This window comes from Glycine soja, chromosome 8 (genome assembly GCF_004193775.1).
Source record: "Glycine soja cultivar W05 chromosome 8, ASM419377v2, whole genome shotgun sequence".
In the NCBI taxonomy this organism is placed as follows: domain Eukaryota; kingdom Viridiplantae; phylum Streptophyta; class Magnoliopsida; order Fabales; family Fabaceae; genus Glycine; species Glycine soja.
In genome coordinates, this window is record NC_041009.1 from 42625165 (window position 1) to 42650562 (window position 25398).

Here is a 25398-nt window from a genome sequence, read left to right on the forward strand (position 1 = left end):
CAAATTACAGCACATTTCAATCACGTTTTTGTTTTGTCCTACATACACTATACTTTCACTGATTTACGAGTCTTTCCTATCCTACTACGTACTTAATCGATATTCTTTTCGTTTACTTTTTCTAGTATGTGAATAATTCCCATGTTTATTTCGTCTATGATGGCTTTTTTTAATTTATCTTAATTGTCATTTTTTCATATTTCATAGCTTATATTAATTTATCCTCAATCATGTCTAAAACTAGTGGACAAACGAAAATCTTAGCTCGTAAAATTGCTTTCAATAATTATTTATTCACGAGAGTAGTTTGATGAGTAAGTAGAAAAGTGGCTACATGCATGTTTTGTCACGGTGGGGGACCATTAATTTACGGCATGTGAAAATAGAAGCAATAAAAAAATGACTTTTCAAAGTTTGAAATTAAAATTCCATTTGTCTGACATAATAAGAAAAGTTGTAGTAGATGCAACCTAACAGTGGCATATGTACACACAACATTATCAACAATGTCATTTAGCATAATTTTGAAGATTAATTAATTATCCCGTGTCACTTTCACAATGGAAAAGATCGATCGAAATGGACAATGTCCTTTGTTCGTTTGTTTCATTCTTGCTTATTTAACACATCACTCTTTGGAAAAGAATACCATAAAAATTAAAAATACCCTAAACATTCCTACCCCGAAAGAAAAAAGAATATTACTATAGTACACCAAAGTTGTGTGAATGAAGAAGCATACCTTAATTTGTTTGCGTGATCTTTTATGGGTTGGCTAGCATTAGGGTTTATATACGTGCATGGAAGTGGGGCCAACTTGTGATTAATAAGGGGATATAGTCAAAGACTCAAAGTCATGCCATCAAAGGCTATCTGAGAGATGGTAACGAGTGGTGGTCCATGATTTTTCATGGAAGAAGATGCATGGGAATGTGGCCCATATATATACATATATAATGAATGGAGCATTGGAGAAATTCTAAGCATAAGGTTCCTTTTTCCATGGTGCTTGAATTTTGAGGTTAGTTTAGTGTTGAACACGGCAGCATAAAGATGGATGTATGGGTCCAAAAGTAGGCACCGTCTATTATTGACGTGATATTGATTGGAATCAGTGAAAGGGAAGGCAAATTGCTCTCTTCTATTTATTCACAACCTTGACTAAAAGAAGTTTTTTTTTTCTTAGTGTTGTCAATGTCAGCCATTAAAATTGATTTCAAATCGATCATTAGAAGGCTATTAAAAAGAAAATATTTATTATTATACAAAAATATAAGAGTATGAAAAATAATTTAATTTTTTTTTTTTTTTTACTTTCTGTGTTGTTTGAAGTTAACTTAAAAATTGATTAATAAAATCATTTTCCTCTTTTCAAACCTGTAAAGTTACGTGGGTGTGAGTCTAATCACCATTTTTCAATATATACGTACATTTGCACTAATATTCAAGAAATAAGTTACGATAACATTTGAATACCCTTATATTGTAAATGACTTCTAGTCACAGAGTTAATTTAACAATTAATAGCAGATTTTTGAATTAATTTGTTTAAAATAAAAAATTTATCAAAATATTTTTTGAGAATTTAAAAATAATTTTCTTAAATAATTCCACATATACTTTCTGGTTGGATTAATTTTGTGAAGGAATATATACTTTTTATACAAGTTTTAATTTAAAAAACAAAAAATTTGTTATTTTTTTGGTTGAAATTATTATATTAAAGAATGCTTTTTTTTTTCGAGTATTTTCTTACTATGATAAATTTTTAAATATTTTTAGGTTAAAAAGGTGATTTTGTTGTAAGTTCTCTTTATTGGTGGATTTTATACCGATGGGTCATGCATGACTGACTACAAATACGCGTCTTAAAAGCTGCATGTGATATGTTCTAGGAATTTCCCTCGTGAGCTTTTAGATTTAACACGTGAGAGACAGAGAGAAATTTAAAGGTGCGCAAAGAGGGTTAATTGTTGTAAAATAACTACAGTATTAATTAAAATATTTAAATAATATAATTATTAAGAGTGTCGCTTATTCATAATTATATCTCATATATTATATTTTTTTCTTCTTCCATTCTTAATTATAACATCATTTATGTTCTTTAAGAAAAATAATTATTGTATTAAATTTTTAATTATTTTATATTATGATTCTAAAATTATTTTTTTCTTGTTTCTTATTTTATTATTTATTTCTTATTAATTTTTGGAGAAAATAATTAAATAACAATATATAAGAAAAAATAATTAATACATCTAAAAATTTAAAAAAAATCTTATAAAAAAATTTAAAAAATCTTATAGTTAGAGACGGAAAAAATTAAAGTATCATCAACTAATTCACGTATATTAAAATATTAATTAATTTAATTATTAAAATTAAATTTTTGTAAAATTATATTACTTTCTAAAATTATCCTTAGATAACTAATACATGGGGATATAACAATAGCATTAAAATTTTAATTTTTAAAAATAAATTCTTCATTTTTTCAATTCTTATGAGAGAGAATAAAGTCTTATAAAAAATTATTTTGATAGAAAAATTAATGGAATAAAAAATTACAAGAAAATTTTAAAATAATATCTTATAAAAATGGATAGAGGGAATGTTAAATTTTAGTGACGGATCTTTTCAAAATTACATATAAATTATTTTTCTATTAATTTTATTTTTTAATAGATGTAATATAAAAAGAAGTAATAAAAAATATTTATTTGGTGTTTGAATTATCAGGTATGAATAAATATTACCAATAAAATAAATACTAACAACCCATTCTTTTAAACACATTTTCTATTACTTTCTCCATCTTCATTTATAAGAAAAAATCGTTACTTTTTATTAAGCAAATAGTGTAAACTAAATACCTCTTAAAAAAGAAAAGAGTAATTCACTCTAATCCACCATTTCTTTAATTTCCGAATTAAATGACATTGTTCTCAGTATATATGAAAGGAGTTATTCTATTTTTAATTAAATATATTTCTATAACATATTTAAGTCTCTGTATTATTTATTAGAAGTATTTATTAATTTTTTCACCTTTTTATTATATATATATATATATATATATATATATATATATATATATATATATATATATATATATATATATATATATATATATATATATATATAACATTTCTCCTCTGTATCTTTTTCTATTATATCATTGATCTTATTTTACATTTCTCTCCTGATTTTCTATGTCACTGCTAAAATTAAAAATAGGAATATGAATTGAGTTTCTAATATAAAAAAAGTTCTTAGTCGTCTCACGCACAAAAAGATCAATCTGCATGAAGAAATTTAAATTTATCCAATCAATAGAGATTTCGTTTATATGATGGAATTTTTAAGTGTGATATTTATTATTCATTCACATACATTGATCACACGTAAATATTGATAAAAAATAATTTAAAGACAAGAAATAAGTGCAACAATTTAAAATTCAAAGAACTCACTTATTATTTCTTTTGTTTTTTTTTCGAAGCAATTGATGATCACCTTCTTTATGAAAGTTCGACGGAATCCATTTCTTCTTCTTCTTTTTATTCTTATTAATATTTTTATACATTACAATCTAAATCAAACGGAATGTTCAACATATATCCAACGGAAAAGGAAAAAAAAAAGAATTTTTTATTTTTCCCCAAATACAGAAGAAGACAAGATATATATATATATATATATATATATATATATATATATATATATATATATATATATATATATATATATATGGAAAGTATATGTTTTTAACAATAATATCCTTTTTTTATGAAAAAGTCATTGACCTTGGACACAAAGAAAACATTCTATGGTCGATGCTGCTGCTTTCATATTAGATGTAAAACATAACAAGTCTTATTTATACACATATTCTTTCATTGAGCCTTCTCTTGCTGTTAATTTCTGCACGACGTGAAAGCGAAGAAAAATGAAGAATTCTAAGAAAACTTGCGCGCGGAAGTACCACAAATCGGAAAATCCACGCTTGCGGTGGACACCTGAACTCCATGAATACTTTGTTGAAGTTGTGGAAGGTCTTGGCGGAAAAAACAGTGAGTTTTTCCTTCATGTGCATGATCTAGGGTTAGCTATTTGATTTCTTCAGTTCATATCCATGTCGTCCAATCCTAGAATTTCATTTTTATTTTATTTCCTTGATGCTTTGTTAATTAAGCTAGCTTAATCTCTATTTGGAATTTCTTTTTCTTTAATTTCAGTTGTTTCTTTTTTCTAATTACTCCTCTTATATATACACTTTCACAAAGACCAAGAGAAGATGAGGAGAAGAGAGGGGGAGAAAATAAAATAAAATAACAGAAAAATACTATTAATAGCCTAAACAACTTGCACAAATGATGATTAAGTTATACTGATTCATCTCTTTTTCTTTTTTCTCCTTTGTAAGTGTGATATAAAATCATCAACAAGGAAAAGGATTTTTAAGGTTTCTGCTAACAATTTAGCAAACTGGATTTTGCAGAGGCAACCCCAAAGAGCATTCTGCATATGATGCATGTGAAAGGACTGAGGATCTCTCACATTAAAAGCCATCTTCAGGTAAATATATATATATAGTTATCCATGTGGTTCAATTCTTATTTAAAGATACTTATATTACTTATGCAGCAGTTGCTTTATTTGTTTTTCTTTTATAAGTAAAATTAAAAAAATGAAACCTGTTTTTTTTTGTTACTTTTAGGGTGGGGGTTAGAAAACCCCAAGATTTGAAAATATTATTGTTTTCACACCTAGTTAACATGAGATTTTTTGGCCTGTTCTCAGATTTATTCTCTCATCCCCCACAAGAAAAGAAAAAAATCCTAATTATTTCTTGTTTCTATATTAATTTCTTCAAAATCGATCAATCAATGCATGAGACAAAATATACGCGTCATGGTATATTTTGCCGTACCAACAATAATTGCTGAAAGAACAAAAAGAAAATACTGTAGTTTGTGGAAAGCAAGATTTGTCACAATATCTCGATGTATATGTTACATTCATAAATGATAATATTCCGTTACTTTTCAGCTTACGACCAACGTTCATGAAGAACTTCGATCACTTCTTTATGCTCCTAATTTTTTTTCATTACTTTTACGTTGTAACTTTAATTTACTTGGTAGAAAGCAGATAGCATATTGCCTATCTCATTATGTGAAGAAATTCAGAAATGATCAATAGTATCTCTTGTTTTTTTATATTTACATTACACCCTTCAGGTTATACGTCTTCCTCATATCAAAAGAATGAACGAAGCATTGCTTTAGTATTAAAAATGTATTTTGTGCACGCGCAACTTATAAAAATAATAATAAATCTGGGTTAGGTACATGTGCATATACTCTTCACGAAAAAGTGTATATATAAATTTTAAAGACGTGAAACTCTTTTTCTCTTCAACTCTCTTGTTTAGCAAAATCCATGAAAACAAGTTTGTGTTGCATTGTATAGCTAGCCTTGCTTTTTGAGATGCCCAAAGCGCATATCTGTATAAGCTTTAAAGAAAGGGAAATAGTTCTTTTGCCTTTATTAGGCTTGAAAATAGGTTCTACACTACACCTATCTCTAGTTTCAATGTACTACCATACTAGGCTTTAATTAGCAATATTATTATATTAGCATTTATAACCATGCGTTCTAACTTGTAATGTTATTAAAAGAAATTGAGTACAAATTATGTGAGATGAAAAGAGGAGGAGAATACGATGATATTGCATCATGTAAAAAAAAAAGATGATATTGTAATATGCTACATATAAAAACTGTAATGTATGTATATTTGTAACTTTCTTTTTGGGGGGGGTGGAGATCGGGGCTAAGGGCCTAAGGCCTAGGCCCTAAGAAGAAAGACAAAATTATTAATAGCTACCAAAAAATACAATAGTTTGTGCATCAGTCATCATGACAATTAAGGAGAGAAAAGAAGGCACAAAATTGAAATTACGACCCTCTGATATACAAGAGACAGATCATGCTTTGACAGAATATTTGTAACTTGATTAGACATATTTCTATGCAATTCTTTCACCACTTTGCCCTAAATGAAACTCTTAATATAATTGCGCATGCGGCTATACCTACTGGAATTTTATTTTATTTTATTTTGTGGTTGTTTCCTAAAAACATGATAGGTAAACATGCAAATTTCTTGTGGTTGCTTCCTAAATATTATAATTGTCTGGTGAATTATATATATCTAATTGTGTCTACTTAATTATATCCTTCCCTTCTACTAAATTTTTCAATAAAATAATTTAAGGTTAGATATTTTCTTTATTCAAGAGAAATTTTGGGTTTTAGATGTACAGGAACATGAAGGGAGGTACGATTCTCACATCAATGCAACAGGAAATGGAAGAAAATGTGCATGTTAAGGATCATCACCCAATCTGCTCCAACTGTTCATCCCAAAGGTAAACCGTCCAAACGTATAAAAAATAAATCCTTGTCAATGTAGTAGATAAAACTTTAAATTAAATATGAAGTTTCTTTTACAACATCATATACAATCTTTTTTTAAACACAAACATATATAATTATAGTGTTCATCATCCAATATAAACTAATTAATATTTTTTTGGAAATACAAACATTTATTATATGGATTCAACTAGTAATTACTTGAACGTTAAATTTATATGTTAAAAAACATTAGGTCTTATAACGCTCTATTGGTGGGATGGATTCATGGACATTATTCGTTTTTATTTAAAATTGCAATGGTCCTAACTCTAATGATTGAATGATATTTCAGTTGTTTTATATAGAACCTAAGTGACAGGCTATTGACATACAACAACCTGTCAATCATTGACACAAAACCATTCACAAACTGACATAATTACCAAACTCTCATCACTTTCCCCTATTACAGCCAATGGCATAAAATAACCTGTGTAATAATGTCTATATTTGACTACTACCCCAAAAAGGATCTACATGCCATGTTCCCAGATGAGTACCAAAATGTTATTTCAGTTGTTTTGTTTAAAAGAAAAAAGAAAAATAATTAACTTTAATTTCATTATTTTAACATCAAACAGTGACACTATATTTAATGTTATATACAATTATTTCTATCTCTTATTAGTTTTATGTTTTGTAAGCATTCACAGTAAAAATATCATTTTTTCTTAAAATTTAGATATAAAAAAAGTGTCATATAAATCAAAGGAGTTAAATAAAACACATAAAATTATTATAAATTTATAAATATCGATCTTTAATTTTTACAGATAAAATAAATGTGTCATAAGAGTTGTACATGAGATACATATATTTCTGAAAGTATTACTGCTTTATCACTCTCTTTTTTAAATGCATGTCACTAATTGTGATCGTTAATTCTTTTACATCCTCTTTCAGCATAATCTTCAGATCACAAGGAACAAAATTTAAATTAAAGGCATCAAAATATGATACGGGGATTGTCAATCAAGAAATTCACCCGCTAGAAAATAAAGGACTTTCGCAGACCAGTGAAACTGATTATGATCTAAATCAGGTACTATTTTAATTTACTATTTGATATACTACATGTCAAGCTATTTCATTACTATAGAGATTCAAACTTTTCAAGTTTTAAAGCATTGAGCCATTTGTTTAGAAAACCTTCAGCATGTTTGGGTTGCAAAACGTTGTTTCTATTTGTTGACTTTATATACCAAAAAACATCAAGTTACTTTTATTTTCATTGCTTTTTTCTCTAATATTGAAAATAATTAAGGTGAAAATAAATTATTATTCTTGTAATAATTTATAAAAGTAAGAATGAAAATAATTTTCATCAGAAAAAAATGAATTAAGGGAGTACACCGAGTATTCTAAGGTATTGATAATTGTATTACAAACATGCACTTGTAAGAGAAAAATAATAAGAAAGAAAATACATTGATATTTTTTTGATTGATATTTCTTCAGTTTAATTAATGACATAGCTTTCGTTTGTACTAATAAGTTTAATGAAATCATTTAATATTATTATCGATGGCACATTGAATAGTGAATAAACTTCCTCAACTCTTTTTTTATGATATTAAATATATTTATCATACTATTTTGCAGGAACCCGAGTCAAGTGCATGCTTATTTAGTGAATCGTCAAATGAAGAAAAGAGTAGGACAATGAAATTTCTTGATCTCTCACTCTCTTTCGGCTCTTCACCAATTCCAACAATGGACGGTGATCAAGAGAGAATGCGTTTTTCTTCACCAAATACAGCAGATAATCATGTTATCGATTCTAATTCTGTACAATCTCATGGGAGCAATTATATAAATTTAGACCTAACAATATGAATATGTATCATTTCTGTAACCACGTACGCAATATTTATCATAGATTTAGGGTTTTGGCAAAGATTTATAAAATTAAAGCTTTAATGAATTATTCTATAATCTCTAATAGTTAAAATGGTTTAAGGCTTTAAGTAGTCTTCTATTTAAGTTGCATAATATTGTTTTTATAGAGTTATCTTCTCTTCGTATTTAATGAGTTTTGGTTGTTTAGATTTAAGATTAGATCTGAACAACCAAAATTTTTGCTTGAAGTTGCCTTAAGGTATCCTGCATGAACTCAAATTGAAGTTTTCGCTTAAAGTTTCACAGAGCTCAACGACTTGATCATAGATACAAGTATACAACTAGTCTTTATTTTTTTTCTTAATCAGAAAACAAAAAAGATTTTATAACATGAGGTACCAGTAGTACCAATGAGAGTACATAAGGTTCAAAAAAATAAAATGAGAGTACATAAGGAAATAAAGATAGTTAGAGGATACGAAAGGACTTACCACACCTAACCTATCTTAACCATAACTGTAATAATTATGGCAAAATCGCTTATAAATAACACTTTTTCCTCTCTCTCAATTAGATAATACTTTTCGAGCTGTGTGAAACTTAATTAAACAGTTTAACTTAACTTTTATCTTTTTTAATCTATCATGTTTAATACCGTTAGTTCTAATTAACTTGAATTTGAATATCTATAAATAAATTATTAAAAATATAAATATATCATAGTATAAAATATTTATCACAAATTTTAAATATAATTTATATTAAAAAACATTTATTTATTCCAGATTTTAATTATAATATATCTTATATATTTAGAAAATTTTATTGATTTATTATAAATTATAAATTACAATTGTATAAAATATATATTTATTACCTACGATGCACACACTAAAATAGTTTTATGTGGTTTGAATGGGACTTTCAAATATACATGTTAACATTTTTATCATTAACACTTGAATTTGGTTTTAAAAAGACTTAGGATACATTTGATTTACTAAAAAAGGCAGGACATAAAGAATAACATTGGACAAGTAGTTGAATCATAAGATAATTTTTTATATTATATGTTATTTGATGGTCGATGCACTGTATAAGTAATTTCGTGTTGGATCTTGTTTGATGTGTTTATGTACTAGATAAAATAATATAAATTTTACTATATATAAAATCCTAGGTGCATTAGCAGCACCTTGATGACGCAACTAAGGAGAGACACCTCCACGAAGGAGGCGCGACCCTTGACACCACCGAGTGCAAGGCCTGATGGTGGCACGACTACATGACACAACCTAGCTGGAGTTGGCCAAAAGAAAAAAAACATAGCGAGAAGGAAGAAGATGACGATTGAAATATTTGAATAAACTAACAATAAAAATGAAGAAATAATGAGCAAAAAGGGAACAACAACCGTCCATACTGTCTTCGTTGGCGGCTAAGGTGCCCATGCTGGCGGCCCTCGCCAGTGGTCAATGTATGATGTTTGGAGAGTTTAGAGAAGGAGGCACATGGAAAAAGAAAAAAAGTGTGAGATAATAAAAAGTCAAAAAATAAGGATAATATTATATTTTTACTTTTGTTAGACACGCAACAAAGTTTGACAAATATTTTTGTGTTGTTCAGTCCCTTATGTTTTAGTGAATTAAACACATCCTTAAATGTATTTTTTTATACATATAAAATAGCTCATTTGAGTTTCACTATTTAAACTATCCTTTTATTTTTATTTTACTACCTGATATTTTTTATGTTCGATTTTAGTATATGTCATTAGTGATGATATGTTAAGTGATAACATGATACTCTATACGTTAAGCTACCATATTATTTGTTAACCAATAACATGATACTCTATTAGCATGTTATATCATCACTTAACAAATTCTTATTGACTATGAATATTAAAATTTAACATAAAAAATATCAGGTAATAAAATAAAAAATATTTTAGGTAGTAAAACTAAAATGGACTATTTTACATGTATGGAAAACATATTCAAATCTTTTATAATCATGTGCAATGATATGTGACTATATATACAAAAGGAAAAAACTGCTGAAGAAGATACAAAAGTTTAAAAATAAAAATTGTGTTCTTTCAAGTTTCAACTCTCTCAGCAATTTTGAGTATTGTATGGATGTAAGTTTGTGGGACTCTCTTTTGTCACATAAAGGGTTTGACTAATCTTGGAGGGTTGTTTTATCCTAGAGACGACAAGGTCCTTATTTGTTGTACATTTCAGGTAGACATGTGAAACATCTTACGAGGGCCACTTAGCCTTTGTTAGTTTTTTTGACCATGTTTGGTTTTTGCAGCAACACATCCTAAACACATAAGCTAATCAACACTAAACATAAAACACATCAAAGAAAAGAAGGATTATGTCTTCATGCCATTGAAGGCTCTCCACAATGTTCCCAAGAAAAGGATCCACCTTACAACATCTAACATTAATCATGTTATACTTGGTTTCCTTTGAGGTTTGAAATACGACATTTTAATACATGCTATCACAATATGGCCTATCTAAAGGATTCAATCTTCAGCAATAACAATCCATTTAATTAAATCTTTTCATAAATTTCTCCCTTATACATTTATAAATTCACTTCAAATTTATGAAACACTTTCACAACTTCAAAAAGCCATCGGTGTTTTAAAACATATGAGTATATTTGGAGAAATATTTAGTAAGCGAGAGACCCCAAATCACTCAACAAATTATAATTTCTCCTAGTGAAATTCTCCTTCCCCAAGCTATCGATTTTCAAATTTTCAAAACTAAAGTTGAATCATTTAATGTTTCAAAGTTATTTCTAACATCAACGGTACATTCACAATATCATATTACTTAATCTCAAATTATATTATCAAAAAAAGGATATCATTCACTTTAAGGTAATTCAATAATAACATCGACAATCTAATAATATATATAATAATCTCAATTAATGAAATAGTCATCTCAACAATAATACAATAATCTCATCAAGAATATAGTTATCTCAACAATAATATAGTAATCTCAACAATGAACTAGTCATAAACTAAGCAATATATCATGAATATACACTAGTTTATATACCAATATTACAATTATCCAGTTGATCTTTATGGTTGGCATGCTATTTCCTATGTTTTTGGGTTACAATCCCCTTCATTTTTCATTATGTGTCTATGACCTATGTGGGTTGTAATTATAATATATAGAGTCATACCAACTCAATTAAGTTGATTCTTCCGTATGAAAGATAATAAGATTATCTACAACTTTTATGTTTACACCAATACTTGCTTTTGAAGTATACAAAGCCTAAATTATAAACAATGTGACACTTTTACTAAATCTTGACAGTTTGATCTTAGCTCACTTATTTGATAATATCTAGAGTTTGCACTTTTTTTTTTATTGAAACCAAAGCCAATAACTATAGCCAACATAAAGGGTTACAACTTTCATGAAGATAACCTCTCATAATTCTCACTCTAAAATTAGCTTGTAGGGCATTTTAGGAAATTTGCTCAGTTAGAATGGTCACAAATATTTTTGCTCAATGAACTCAGGAATTCGCTCAGCGAAAATACTCACTGAGACTTCTCTTTTTCTCTTTGTATACAGCAAGACTGATAACTTGCTAGGCAAATTACACAGACAAAGTATGCAAAAAAAAAAAAAAGAAACATTTTATTATTCTCCAAACTTCCTACTTTCAATGATTTTCAAACCCAAAATCAAAACTTCGAATATTTCTTAACAATTACACTTCATTAATAGGGAGCTTTCAACATTAGTAAAGCATGTCAATCAATCAATTATCATATCATCAATCAAGATTCCAAGTTCCATAAAATTTCAATAAATGTAGCATATTTTAGACATTGCTAAAATAATTAAAACTATTTTTGAAAAGGTATGCAAAAGGCATCACAATAGCAAGTAGCTAGAATGCTAACTAAGTTGCACCTCACACCCTATATGATAATATACCTAAATTTATTAATGAAAAAATGCATTTAAATATTTTTTAGTGCCTAATAGCAGCAACAAGCTAAGGTTTGAAACCTGAACCTCGTGCACAGTATCCAAACCTGCCTCTAGGCCAACTTCAAAGTTTTTAAAACTCGTTAAAACAAATCATTTGCTAATTTATTTTTAAGAAAAAATAATAACTAGATTAAAAATTAAAATTTCAATTTAGTAATAATATTTTAAATTAATCATTGGAGTCAATAATTATAATCTCTCTCAAATTAATAATATATTTTTAATCTATTTCATTTTCAATAAAAAAAGTACATTATTTTCTCTCTTCATTAATACTTCCGTTCGACTTAAATATAAACAACAACAAAAATTAGAATCAAATATAAGCAAATATTGACTACTTTCACCTTATTTCACCATATTATCTCAAAAATATCCTTCAATTATTTAAAATTTTATTTCTAATGAACGACATTTTAAGAAAAATGATTAATTCTTAAAAGCAAATAATAGGATTAAATGATATCAACTACCTTTTAAGTTTTGTAAAAAATAATTATCTTTTTTTAAGAAAAAACCATTTTAATGAGCATAAGAATAGTTTAATTTTACTTATGTTTAAGTTCAGGAGTATGATCTAAAGCTATTTAGATAAAATTAAAATTAATAATAAGTACTAATTAAGTGCGAGCCTTATACTATGGAGTAAGTAAATCTTCTCTCGTGTTTATATATATAAGCATTAAAAAAGAAAAAATTATACAAAAAAATTCAGATTCACGTGGAACTAGGTGAGGTTGATATCGACATGGGTAGGGGTAACCTATACATTTTCTTCAAAAAGGTTTCACTATGCAGAATTATTTACTGCCTCTTTGCCAATGTCTTCCTCAAGCCTTTGATAATCTTAGCAAACCAAACCAAGTTCATAACTGATAGCACCAATGGCACAACAATAACTAATATCTGCCCAAAGGTGTGCATCTTCTCAACCTGTTAAATAATTCAACAAAGCTATGTGATCCTTTACCTTTCTCAACCACATCATTTACCAGAAATAAGATAAAAAAAATTACCCAACAGCTAAATTACCACACGTTATAAAGAAATTGCTGGCACCTGTCTTGAGTGACAAATAAGTTATCCAACAAGGTGCCAATAAGGGCTTATTTAGATAAACTTCTCCAGAAGTACTTATAGAAGAAGAAAATAAGAAGAAAAAAAACTCCATAAATAAAAATTAGCTTATGCATAAAACTAATATGTAGAAGTTTAATCATATTAACTTATCTAAAAACTGATTTTTAACTTCTGCATAAGCTAATTATAGCTTATAAAAAAAGTTTTTTTTCCTTTTTATTTTTATTTTTTCTTCCAAATTTCTTTCTAGAAAAGTTTATCCAAATAGGTCCTAAATCTAAATTCATTAGACCAACTTCACCAAATTTTGCCAAATTTTGGCCTCATCAGTTATTATGTAGAGATAGTGATTGTGGTATGCTTGTACACGTGTCTATAGACAGTACAACCATAGTACATATATCAATCCTTGCACCACAAACAACCCTACTGCTCCCCAAATGACAAGCATAAATTCAAATTTTAGCTGATAAGAAGAAATAGGTAGATCCATGATCTAGGCCATTTATCATCCAAGAGAATAATGTGCAGACATCTTTTGAGTCATTAAAGGCCAAGAACTGAATGTCAAAATCTGCTACCTACAAGGCACTACGCAATGGACAACTTATCAATTCAGGGTGCGAATAGTTATTACCTCATCAAAGTGCAAGTAGACATGGTAAAACATGTATATGAACAGAAGTATTCTGGCAACCTGCAGATGGACCATTCTGGTAAGCAAACCCAATATGACAAAAACGAGAATACTATATATTCAACATATGATATTTCAAAATAAGAACAAACACACATATCTTACACTATCAACTAATTAGAAATCACCTTCGATTTGACTTTAAAGTAATTAAATAATTGTTTAAAAAAGTAACAATTTTACCATATATGAAAACAATCCATGATTGGATGACATTATAAAAACTTTTACATTGTGAGTGCATTCTATTTTATATATGTGTGTATGTATTTCAAACAATTGACTCACCAGCCAAGAAATAAATATTACAACCCCATTGATGAGATAAGCTTTGGACTTTTTCATTCCAGCTACATCAAGATACCTTCACAAACACCACAACATTAACAAAGAAAAATATTCTATGACATAGTAGAATTCGACTATAAGAGAAAGATTACCATCTCAAATTGATCCCTGGAGTAGTTGTCTCAGAGATCAGGACCATGAATGTGTAAAGCTGTCCTTCCCCAGTCAACATTGCATATGCTACTGCTACCAAAGAAAACAGATGATGAATCACCTGAACCAATGTTAATATGAAGTCAGGTTAAATCCCGACCATAATCATCTCCAGCTGGGTTTCTATCAAGTGAAATTTCTTAAAATTGATTAAGAGAGTTTAACTTCACATGAAAGGTTGGCTTAAACTATGCAAGTTAAAAAAATATTATCCTTACATACTCATATCCACCAAGAGCAGGAAAAAACCATAATATTGTCCCTAGATCAGCAATGAAGTAACCAACAGAAACCTGTCACAATAAATATCAAACACAAGAAATAAAGACTTCAACTGATAAAACAAAGTGATGCAGAAAGCAGATCAGAAAATGGTTGTTGAATGTATAAGGACAATGAAGATGATAACAATTCCCAAAGTTGATTTGAATCATTACAAGTAAAAAAGAAATAAAATGAATTCCTGAAAAAGGAAATGCTAGCAGAATACAAACATCAAGAAAATCTTAAGAGCTATTACGTCAAAATGTGGCTAGGACATTGTTTCAATCACAAAACAGATTATGGAAAAGACAGCACTGTATATTAATAGAAGGATAAGTCTTTGAGGATTTGACAAAACTCTTAAATCTAGTCACCATAACAATTAAAAAAGAAAAACTCGAAGGCGTCTTATAAAAGAACAAGCTCAACAAATTAATAAGCTCCACAAGATCCCAACCATCTAAAACCATGTGATGTGATTTAAGAGACGCAAAAGACAAATAACGTAAAGAGAGTAAAGACAGCAGAATTAGCAATCAATATAAATGATATTGCAGAAATTGCATCTCATAATATCAATGTGATACAGAATAGAGACCCAACAGGGTACAATTCTCAAGATAGTAACCTTCCAGGCAATTGAGAGACATGAACCTCTGCCCCGCCAATGAGTTCCCAAAACTCTTCTCTCATGGTTTCCCTCCCTCCCTTTTTATAACAACCTCCCCTCTAGTTTGTTACGTAAATAACTATAGTTAGTTTTGTGCAGTTACATTGAATAATGTCCCATTGATTCCTTGCTGCCAACCTATTCCTCCTCCTATAGGTATTTATTGGAGATACCATCAGTATCAGTTTAATATGCTTAAAAGACATTCTTTGACAATGTTCATTGAATGTCAAATAGAAAATGTAAGAAGAGGACTCCAAATTTCATGTTATGTTTGTCCAAATTAACAAGATTTTTGCCTAATTTCATATATATGCAAGTCCCAAACCCCATCACAGGAAGAGTTGGAGAGGGTATATCTATCATAGCAAGTCCAAATCCACAAAAAACTTTAGCAATCAAATACAGCATTCCTGCCACGGTTCTATAAATTTTGGGAAACTTAATAAACAAAGTGTGCTTAATTGTTGCTTCAATGATGCAATATGCATTATTTTATAGTTTTGCATGTTCTAATTCCTTGGTCAGTGCTTAAATACAACTTGTTTATTTTCTCGTTATGTGATGCTTTTGTTTTTTTCTCCCAATCCCAACATGTCATTTTACAATATTTGAAACTCCACTCATCAGTTACTACTAATCAAAATGCTAGACACAACAGTTTAAATTTCCATGAAAAAAAATGGTGATCAAGGTGATGCTAATTATCTACAAGGCTGCTTGTCATATAGAATAATACAAAGTAACCTAACTTCAAGACCATATACATACTTTATCTCAAATCAGAATTGTAGTTGTGAATTGCAGAGATTTAATAGACAATCTACCATTAATCTTAAGAGATCCTTCTTTATCGGCTACACAGATTTTTCTTTTACTTTCACAATCAAGCTGTATTTTATATTCATCAAGTCTAGTTCTTTTTTTTGGCATAAACAGAAGTCAGTAACTTGTCTGCTTTTCACTTTACTAATTCTGTAACCTAGAAACTCAACCAAAAGCAAAATTTCTTGCTGCCACGAACTCTAATACTTGTACATACAAAATTCACTTGAAATGATCTGATGCACATAAAAAATATATATATAATTTCTAAACACAGCATTTACTATCACATGCTCTGGAAATTGCATTTGAACTAGAAACTACTCAACCCCTTGTATATGGTTCATTTCAGATACCACAATAGTAATGGCATTATTTCAAAGGAAGAGAAAATACAAACAATAGGGAAAAAACATCTAGATTATTCTTACCCCCAGTGCAAAAGTTGACAATGAAGAGCTTCGCTCAGTAATAAGTTCAGTAGACTGGTAGTCAGAAAATAGATTTGAGCAAAACACCATGTACAACGACATAGATGTTATGAAAATGGCATGTATAGTTGATATAGCACTGCACAAAGAATGAAAGTCTATAAACATAGTGTATCATGAGCAACAAAAGATATGTTTTTCTACTCAATAGAAAGATCCAGTCACCGGTTGTTCCACTCAATACGTTGGATTTTGGAGAAGTTGGAATAGATCTTAAAGTAATTAGAACCAATATGCTGAGTAAGCTCATAGACCTGAAAAACAGGACAGGAAATAATTAAAGAAAATGAAATCACAATAAATTTAATGTGTCTTATATGACATTCTTGAAGAAAAATATAGAATGACAACATATTGCAATCTAGATACCATCTTGCAAGCTAACATGCCACTAATAACAGAAGTATATGGAATCAGAGAGTCGGCTAGTAAATATTCCTTGACAAACAAATTAGCCCGGTTCTGGTAAGATTTGAATGACAAAATATCTTCAGAAGCCAACATTGCAACACTACCCTTTTGATTGAGAAATCTCTTGATTTCCACCTCCAGTCACCTATTACCTGAACAAATACAGTTTGAAGACAAAATATTAAGAAAATTTAAACCCAATAGGATACATCACAACTTAGAATTGCTACTGTGGCTGACACAAAAAAAAAAAATGAGTAGAGAGAGAAACACAGGGTGGGGGAGAGATAGACTGAGAGGTAAGAGAGTATGGCGTGATAGAGCAAGCTTCGGGGAGGCATCCCGACGGCATTATGCCGGAAACATAGGAAGAGCTAAGCTGAAACACACGGTGACTAACTGGAGAGATCATAAGGATATTACATCCTTCTATTTCTCTCGTTTCGTCGACGACATCACAGAGAAAGAGCTCTGGTACCATTTCAAGAAATGGGGGGACGTTAGGGAAATCTTCATCCCAAACAGAAGAAACTTCACGAGGAGAAGGTATGGCTTTGTTAGGTTCAAAGGGGTACAAGATATCCCTTATCTGGCGAGGCAGCTAGACAGGATTGTCATAGGGGGGTTGAAATTGTTCGTCAACCTCCCAAAGTATGGAAGGGAGGTGCAGAGGGAGGCAGCGGGAACAACCCAAACAAGGCCGTGCACGGACAGAAAGCAAGGAGCTGAGGTTCGAACCCACCACACGAAGCCAACATCATACGCAAATGCGCTGACAAGAAACATCAGACGGTCGGGATATCAGATAACATCAAACACCCCCATCAACCATAAAACCTCTTCATCCTCGGTTCACATTGAAGTTAAACCAGAAGATACCTCGTGGCTGAAGGAAGCGTGGATAGGGCCCCTCAAAAACCAAGCTTTGTTTGAACGATTGGAGGACGAGCTTCTCTGGGAGACTGGAATGGATGTAACTCCTAGATACATGGGTGACGATCAAGTCCTCTTGCAAGGTCTCACTGAAAATGAAGCGCACCAACTCATGAGTGGAGGAAGAGCAGGAGGAATAACGGTATTCTCCTCTATTGAAAGGTGGAGCCCAAGTCTGTGCGCAGGATGTCGGCTTACATGGATTCAATGTTGGGGGATTCCTGTCCAGGCATGGAACCCAAAATACATTAACCAGATTGTAGCCGTTATGGGAGAGCTGGTGGATTTGGACGATTCAATGGAGGAGAAAAGAAGATTGGATAGAGCGCGGGTCCTCATTAGGACTCCCTGGCGGCCATTAATTCAACACACGGTGGAGGTAATGGTCGGAGACGAGAAGTTCATGGTTCACATCGTCGAGGAGTGTTGCGGTGGCTATTCAGACTGTCTTCGGAGAAGGAGAAGTGTCGGAGGGTCATCGGAGGAGATTAACTCCGATGATAGCTTCCTTGACAGCTCCTCGCACATCAACTGGGACCTCGCGGAAAACGTCCCACATTTGCCAGAGTTGGAATCGTGCAGTGATCTCCACGGAGTCATCTCTAAGAATCTTGGCGGCGTCGAAGACCAGGGGTCGCCACCCCGGCCATACCTATTGGAGTTGGAATCGCGTTCCGCATGTCATGGCGACGACGCAATGGCCTTGGCCGGCGCCGAAGACCAGGGGACAGTCCTTTTATCCTCTGGTCATAACGACTGCTGCGACTCACTGGATAATAATCTTCGGGTCAATGGAGATAATCAAGTAACATCCCTGCATTTCGGCCACAAAAAAGGGGGTGAGGCAATGGGTCAGCCTACCTAACAGGGATGCAGTGTCACAGGATTATCACCAAAACAACAATGAAGGTAACAGGGGGCATAGCGGGCTGGCAGAGGGTCAAAAGGATTTTGGTGCAGAAGCTAATGATGTGGTCCTGGCTAAGGATAGCTTGGATACACGTGGCAATTTTAAATATAAGGAGTTGGAGGGACATGTATCTGAAGAAGCACCACGTATAACACATCAGGATGAGCATATTTCCAATTATACCCCCAAAGACAAAAACTCCAAATTGGGCTTTAACCCACAAGCAGGGGGGGTGGGAATTCAAGGCAGGTTTATTCTCGGCAGAGGAGGTGCCAAAAGAAATCAGATTTGGGCTTTCTTCCCTCTAATTCAGGATCTGCATCACACAATGGAGACTCACAACAACAACACACAAACACTTTGACACAGCCAGGGGAAACACACAATGACATTCGGGATCTTTCCTTGCAGCAACAGCTCAGCAATGGAGTTACAAAGGCAATCCCAGTCTTGGATAATCAGTACACTATTGAGGCAAGTCAGATATGGAGTATGGCCAAACAATTGGGCCTCACTGGAGAAGGAAGCAAGAAGGCAGTCATTCAAAAATTCCGGCAAATGGAGGAAAGGGACAGGGTAGAAGCAAATAGAAGGGCTGACAGCAACAGGAATCAATGAATATAATTTCCTATAATGTTAGAGGCGTAGGAAGGGGTGTAAAATGGGGAGCAATTAGGAGACTGATCAAGCAGGAGGGTGTGGATATAATTTGTCTTCAAGAGACAAAGAAAGAAATGGTGGATAAAGCTATGTGTCAGGCTTTATGGGGACATGTAGAGGTAAGTTGGGAAATGCTGCCAGCTATCAGTTTAGCAGGTGGCATACTATGTTTGTGGAGTGATAAATCATTCAGACTACAGAGGAAAATCACTGGTAATGGCTTTATTTTAATGGTTGGGGAATGGGTCCAAGAAGCACAACTGGTCACCCTTGTTACTATTTATTCTCCATGTGACATACACAATAAAAGAATTTTGTGGGACACAGTAAAACAGTTAAGACATTCTATGGATGGGGGGCTGTGGTGTATTTTGAGAGATTTTAACTCCATAAGAAGCCCTGATGAAAGGTTTACCAATGTCCAAAGCTTGCCCGAGGACAGCCGTATCGAAGAATTTAATGAGTGGATAGATGATTTGGAGGTTTTGGAGGTTCCTTGGCTAGGCAGAAAGTTTACCTGGTATAGACCTAATGGCGCATCTAGAAGCAGACTTGACAGGTTTTTAGTTTCCCATGATTGGCTGCTTAGATGGCCCAGCAGCATTCAAGCTACACTTGCAAGGAATTTTTCGGATCACTGCCCAATTGTGCTTCGTTCTAAGGAGATTGATTGGGGCCCAAAACCTTTTAGAATTATGGACTGCTGGCTACTTGATAGATCATTCAAGGAAACTGTTCATCATAGCTGGACATCCAATCAGCAATCAAGATGGGGAGGATACATCCTTAAAGAAAAATTTAAGAAACTAAAGCATAGCTTGAAGAGATGGAATAGAGAACATTATGGAGATACTTTTACAAAGGTAAAAAGGATTGAATCTGAATTAAACAAGTTGGAGGAAGACACAATCCAAAGACAATTATCCCAACTAGAAGAGCAGAAAAGAAAGCAGCTGCAGGAAGATCTTTGGGCAGCAGCCCAAGCTCATGAGTCTTTGTTGAGACAAAAATCGAGATCAAGGTGGATCAAGGAGGGTGATTGCAATTCTTGGTATTTTCATATGATGATAAATGCAAATCGTAGTAACAATTCTTTAAAAGGGGTTTTGGTGGATGGAGTATGGACAGTCGAGCCTCATAAAGTGAGGGAGGAAGCTAGGGCTTTCTTTTCACAAAGATTCATTGAACCAGACCTTCATAGGCCCAAACTGGATGGCATTTCTTTTCAAACCATCACCCAACAGCAAAACAGTATGCTAGTGGCACCTTTCTCGGAGGAGGAAGTGAGGAAAGCAATATGGGACTGTGGTAGTGACAAGAGCCCTGGGCCTGATGGGATTAACTTCAAATTCATCAAGAAGTTTTGGCAGCTAATCAAGCCTGATGTCCTCCATTTTTTAGATGAATTTTATGCTAATAGTGTTTTTCCTAGGGGATGCAATGCATCCTTCCTAGCCTTAATTCCAAAGGTGGCTGACCCCCAGTATTTGAACGATTATAGACCTATATCTCTTATAGGCTGTATGTATAAGATTGTGGCGAAGCTATTAGCTAAGAGAATGAAGAGAGTGCTGCCCACCATCATTAATGAAGCCCAATCAGCTTTCATTGAAGGAAGACATTTACTTCAAAGTGTACTTATAGCTAATGAAGTGATTGACGAAGCTAAAAGGAGCACTAAATCTTGCCTTATTTTCAAAGTTGACTATGAAAAGGCATATGACTCGGTGTCGTGGGATTTTCTGTTATATATGTTGAAGAGAACAGGCTTTAGTTCTAAATGGATAAGGTGGATGGAAGGGTGTTTGAATTCTGTCTCAATTTCAGTCTTGGTAAATGGCAGCCCCACAACGGAGTTCATACCTCAAAGGGGTCTTAGACAAGAGGACCCTTTAGCTCCATTTTTATTCAATGTCGTAGTTGAAGCCTTGAATGGTTTGATGAGGACAGCTATGGGAGCAAATCTGTACAAAGGTTTCCGTGTTGGATGTAATGATGTTTGTATTAGCATATTGCAATATGCGGATGACACGATCTTTTTTGGTGAGGCTTCTATGGATAATGTAAAAGCTATCAAAGCTATCCTAAGAACTTTCGAATTGGTGTCTGGTTTAAAAATCAATTTTGCTAAGAGTTGCTTCGGCGCTTTTGGTATGAATGATCAGTGGAAGCAAATGGCAGCTAATTATTTGAATTGCAGTTAGCTGGTTCTTCCTTTTGTTTATCTCGGCATTCCCATAAGGGCCAATCCGAGGCGAGCTTGTGTGTGGGAACCCATTATCCAAAAATGTGAGAGAAGATTAGCTAGGTGGAAGCAGAGATATATCTCTTTTGGGGGGAGAGTGGCTCTTATTCAATCAGTACTTACATCACTTCCTATTTATTATTTTTCCTTTTCCAGGGTACCACAAACTGTGATCAACAAGTTAATCAAAATACAGCAAAGATTTCTTTGGGGAGGGGGACATGACAGCAAAAAGATTGCATGGATCTCATGGAAGACAGTATGTCTACCCAAAGACAAAGGGGGTTTAGGCATTAAAGATATCAATACTTTTAATTTGGCCCTCCTTGGTAAATGGATGTGGAATCTTATGCACCAACAAGGGGCTCTTCGGGTTGCAGTTTTGGAGGCTAAATATGAGGGTTGGAGGGGTCTAACTGAAGAAGGAAGCTCAAATCTACAGTCAATGTGGTGGAGGGATTTAAAAAGAGCTATTCATCAGTCACACCATGGTAAGATCCTACAACATGAAATCAATTGGAAGGTAGAAGCAGGGGATAAGGTAAAATTTTGGGAGGATAGGTGGATTTGTCATGAGCAATCACTAGCTGAAAAGTATCCTAGGCTTTACATGATTTCTGCTCAACAACACTAGCTCATTGGACACTTGGGGAAGCATAACAACTCTGGGTGGGAGTGGAATTTTAGCTGGAGAAGATCGTTGTTTGACAGTGAAATTGAATTGGCCATCTCTTTTCTTTCTGAAGTTGAAGGTAAATCTATCCATAATCATGGATCTAATAGCTGGGAATGGGCAGCAGACCCGTCGGGTATCTACTCTACACATAGTGCTTACTCAATGTTTTGGGAGGAGGCAGCAGTTGAGAGCCTTGAGGAATGTTTTGAGGAGCTATGGAAAATCAAGATTCCTAGTAAAATTGCGATTTTCGCATGGAGGTTGTTTTGGGACAGACTACCTACAAAATCAAATTTAAGGGCTAGACAAGTGCAGATTTTGGATATGACATGCCCCTTTTGCAGGGTGGAGGAGGATGCATCCCATCTTTTTATCCACTGCATTAAGATCCAACCTTATGATGGGAAACAATGTCTTGGATAAATTTGAAGGGTGCCCCTCCATTGAGCACAAAACATCACTTCATGCAGTATTCCTTTCTACAGGTAGAAGGCATCAGGACTAGGAGGTGGCAAATTTGGTGGTTGGCTGTAACATGGTCCACTTGGCAGCTTAGAAACCGAATCTTATTCTCCGCTGCAACTTTTGATGGAAACAAACTGTTTGAAGACGCGACTTTCCTAATGTGGACTTAGCTTCATAATTTGGAGAAGGATTTCACATTGCATTTTAATCAATGGTCGAGTAACCTACGACAAGGTTTTTTGCAGCAGTAGGGATTACATTTTTGCATCAAAACACATGTATATTTTTTCCATAGTTTGGTTCCCAATCAGACTTATGCTACCTGATTTGAGGAACCATTTTTATGGAGCTTAACATTATAATCAGTACCTCTGGTACTTCCTTTATTTTATATATATATATATATTTGCCGATCAAAAAAAAAAAAACATCACAACATAGAATTTAAGGATAATAATAAGCTGTATAAAAGTTACCCATATCCATGGAAAAAGACAATTGAAAACAAGAGAGTGGTGCTTAGTTAAAAAATGGAGAAGCTCTAGCCACCTCATTATTCTTTCAAAATACGAAAGTTTACAGAGAAAACATTTTTCTAATTCTTTACTTTTAAGGTATTGTCTCCTCAAAACAAAACAAAATTATTGTCTAGCTCTTCCACTGATTGAAAAATTCAATTAACAAATATATGAATTTTTAAGGTGGGGCGACATGGTTTTTCCAGAGGAAATAAGGTATGCAAAGAAAAAGCAGGATAAGGTATCCTGGTTATAGAAAACAACACAGAATATCATAACCCAAAAAATTAGTATTGGTGTCAAAGTGCTTTAAAATATCTCTCAGCCTGCTTAACATGGTGATTCCCAAGAAGAAAACACCCTGAAGCACATCAAAGAGAAGCCATGAAAACAATCTTTTCTTTTATTTGATCCTGCCTCTGTGTGTGTACATAACGAACTTTTACCAAAAGCTCAAAAACCTATTCCAATTTCCAAATGTAGCTGATTGGCAATGCAAAAATAAATAACAAAAACAAACTAACAGTAATGTCACCGATCATCCAACCGACACAAGCAAAGGAAAACCGTTAATATCGTGTTGCGAGATAATAAATTATTCATTTTGAGATGCTAGAAGGAAAAAGAGACTCTAATATATGAACACAGTTTATAAACGATGGGAATTATTATGGATAATAAAACTAAATAATTAAAATCAAGCTACTATGCCCAGAAATGAATCAAGCTTGTCTTCTGCAATCTGCATACCAGTAAAGTCTGCAGAGCTGATTATTAGAAAAGAAAAAAAAAACGGCCAAATCAAAATAACAGAGCCACAATAACCGGAAAAAAGAGGGGATAAATTTGTGTCACCACCTTATTATTGGAGCGAAATATCCACCGATTTCTTTTTTCATATACATCGACGTTGTTGATGACTAATATCTGCTGGAAACTTGGCTGGTCATCTTTAGCAGAGTCTCTCCTCCCAATACGCTTAACAAGTTTTTGGAAGTTTAGCATTTTAAATTGACTTATTACAACTATTAAAAATGTAAAAACAAAAACAAATTCGACAATGAATCCTTTTAAACAACAATGTTGCACTCCAATTTAAAACCTTTTATGATTGAACAATAATTATAAAAATAAGAACAACTAGCATCATCTAAATGTCCCAATCAACAGAACTGGAAATTTAAAATTTCAGCATTGGAAATGAGGATCAAAACACCGTACCCTGTGGAACGATGCGGTGCAGTGGAGGGAATATGGAAGAATCGCGATCCTATACTGCGTCGTTCAGAGATTCATTCAGAAACGGGTTGATTGATTTGGGGGAATTCAAGAAACCCTAGAAGAATGAAGATGATCAAGTTAGCGGATTGAGATGACCCACAGAATCGTTACGAAACCGCCAACCGTTGTTTTTCCCCCTTTTTTCAAGAATAATAGGATATTAAGGAAATTTTTTTATTTTTGTCAATCACTAATTATTCATTTTTACTATTTTAGTATTTTAGAGTAAAATGACCTTTCCCCAAATGATAGGTTATAGGGATAGGATGAATGCATGATGCAGCAGCCTTGGAATCTATATATTTATTTATAAATAAAAATTGTTGACTTGCAAAATAAAAAGAAAAAAAAATGTTGGGACGACTTATGATTAGGTAAATTAATGCATAGCTCG

At 32.5% G+C, this 25398-nt stretch overlaps 2 protein-coding genes across 3 annotated transcripts; one reads left to right on the plus strand and one right to left on the minus strand.

The window, feature by feature from the left end:
- Positions 1–3759: 3759 nt before the first annotated feature.
- LOC114424495 (probable transcription factor KAN4) lies at positions 3760–8431 on the plus strand. Its single transcript, XM_028391355.1, has 5 exons — positions 3760–4076; positions 4505–4581; positions 6328–6440; positions 7393–7531; positions 8092–8431. Exons 1-5 carry the CDS (start codon positions 3953–3955, stop codon positions 8323–8325), a joined length of 687 nt encoding a protein of 228 aa, XP_028247156.1. The 5' UTR covers positions 3760–3952; the 3' UTR covers positions 8326–8431.
- A 4543-nt stretch (positions 8432–12974) lies between these two features.
- Positions 12975–25171, minus strand: LOC114423325 (transmembrane protein 56-B-like). 2 transcript variants are annotated; one of them, XM_028390034.1, is made up of 10 exons: positions 24945–25171; positions 24582–24701; positions 17275–17468; positions 17071–17159; positions 16846–16984; positions 14874–14948; positions 14595–14716; positions 14443–14518; positions 14095–14154; positions 12975–13310 (listed from the first exon to the last, which is right to left on the minus strand). In XM_028390034.1, the coding sequence occupies exons 3-10, from the start codon at positions 17407–17409 to the stop codon at positions 13182–13184; spliced, it is 825 nt and encodes a 274-aa protein (XP_028245835.1). In that variant the 5' UTR covers positions 17410–17468; positions 24582–24701; positions 24945–25171; the 3' UTR covers positions 12975–13181. The 2 variants fall into 2 exon arrangements, with proteins under 2 accessions (XP_028245835.1, XP_028245836.1); XM_028390035.1 differs by lacking the exon at positions 24582–24701.
- Between the last annotated feature and the right edge of the window lie 227 nt (positions 25172–25398).

What these genes read in the sequence shown, in the direction of transcription:
- LOC114424495 (XM_028391355.1), top strand. Translation starts at nt 3,953, where the DNA reads ATGAAGAATTCTAAGAAAACTTGCGCGCGGAAGTACCACAAATCGGAA. An exon ending in TCCAACTGTTCATCCCAAAG is followed by an intron (nt 6,441 to 7,392) that starts GTAAACCGTCCA and finishes ATCCTCTTTCAG; the next exon opens with CATAATCTTCAGATCACAAG. An exon ending in CTGATTATGATCTAAATCAG is followed by an intron (nt 7,532 to 8,091) that starts GTACTATTTTAA and finishes ACTATTTTGCAG; the next exon opens with GAACCCGAGTCAAGTGCATG.
- LOC114423325 (XM_028390035.1), bottom strand. Translation starts at nt 17,409, where the DNA reads ATGTTGGCTTCTGAAGATATTTTGTCATTCAAATCTTACCAGAACCGG. An exon ending in GCATGTTAGCTTGCAAGATG is followed by an intron (nt 17,160 to 17,274) that starts GTATCTAGATTG and finishes CCTGTTTTTCAG; the next exon opens with GTCTATGAGCTTACTCAGCA. An exon ending in TAATATTTATTTCTTGGCTG is followed by an intron (nt 14,155 to 14,442) that starts GTGAGTCAATTG and finishes GTCCATCTGCAG; the next exon opens with GTTGCCAGAATACTTCTGTT.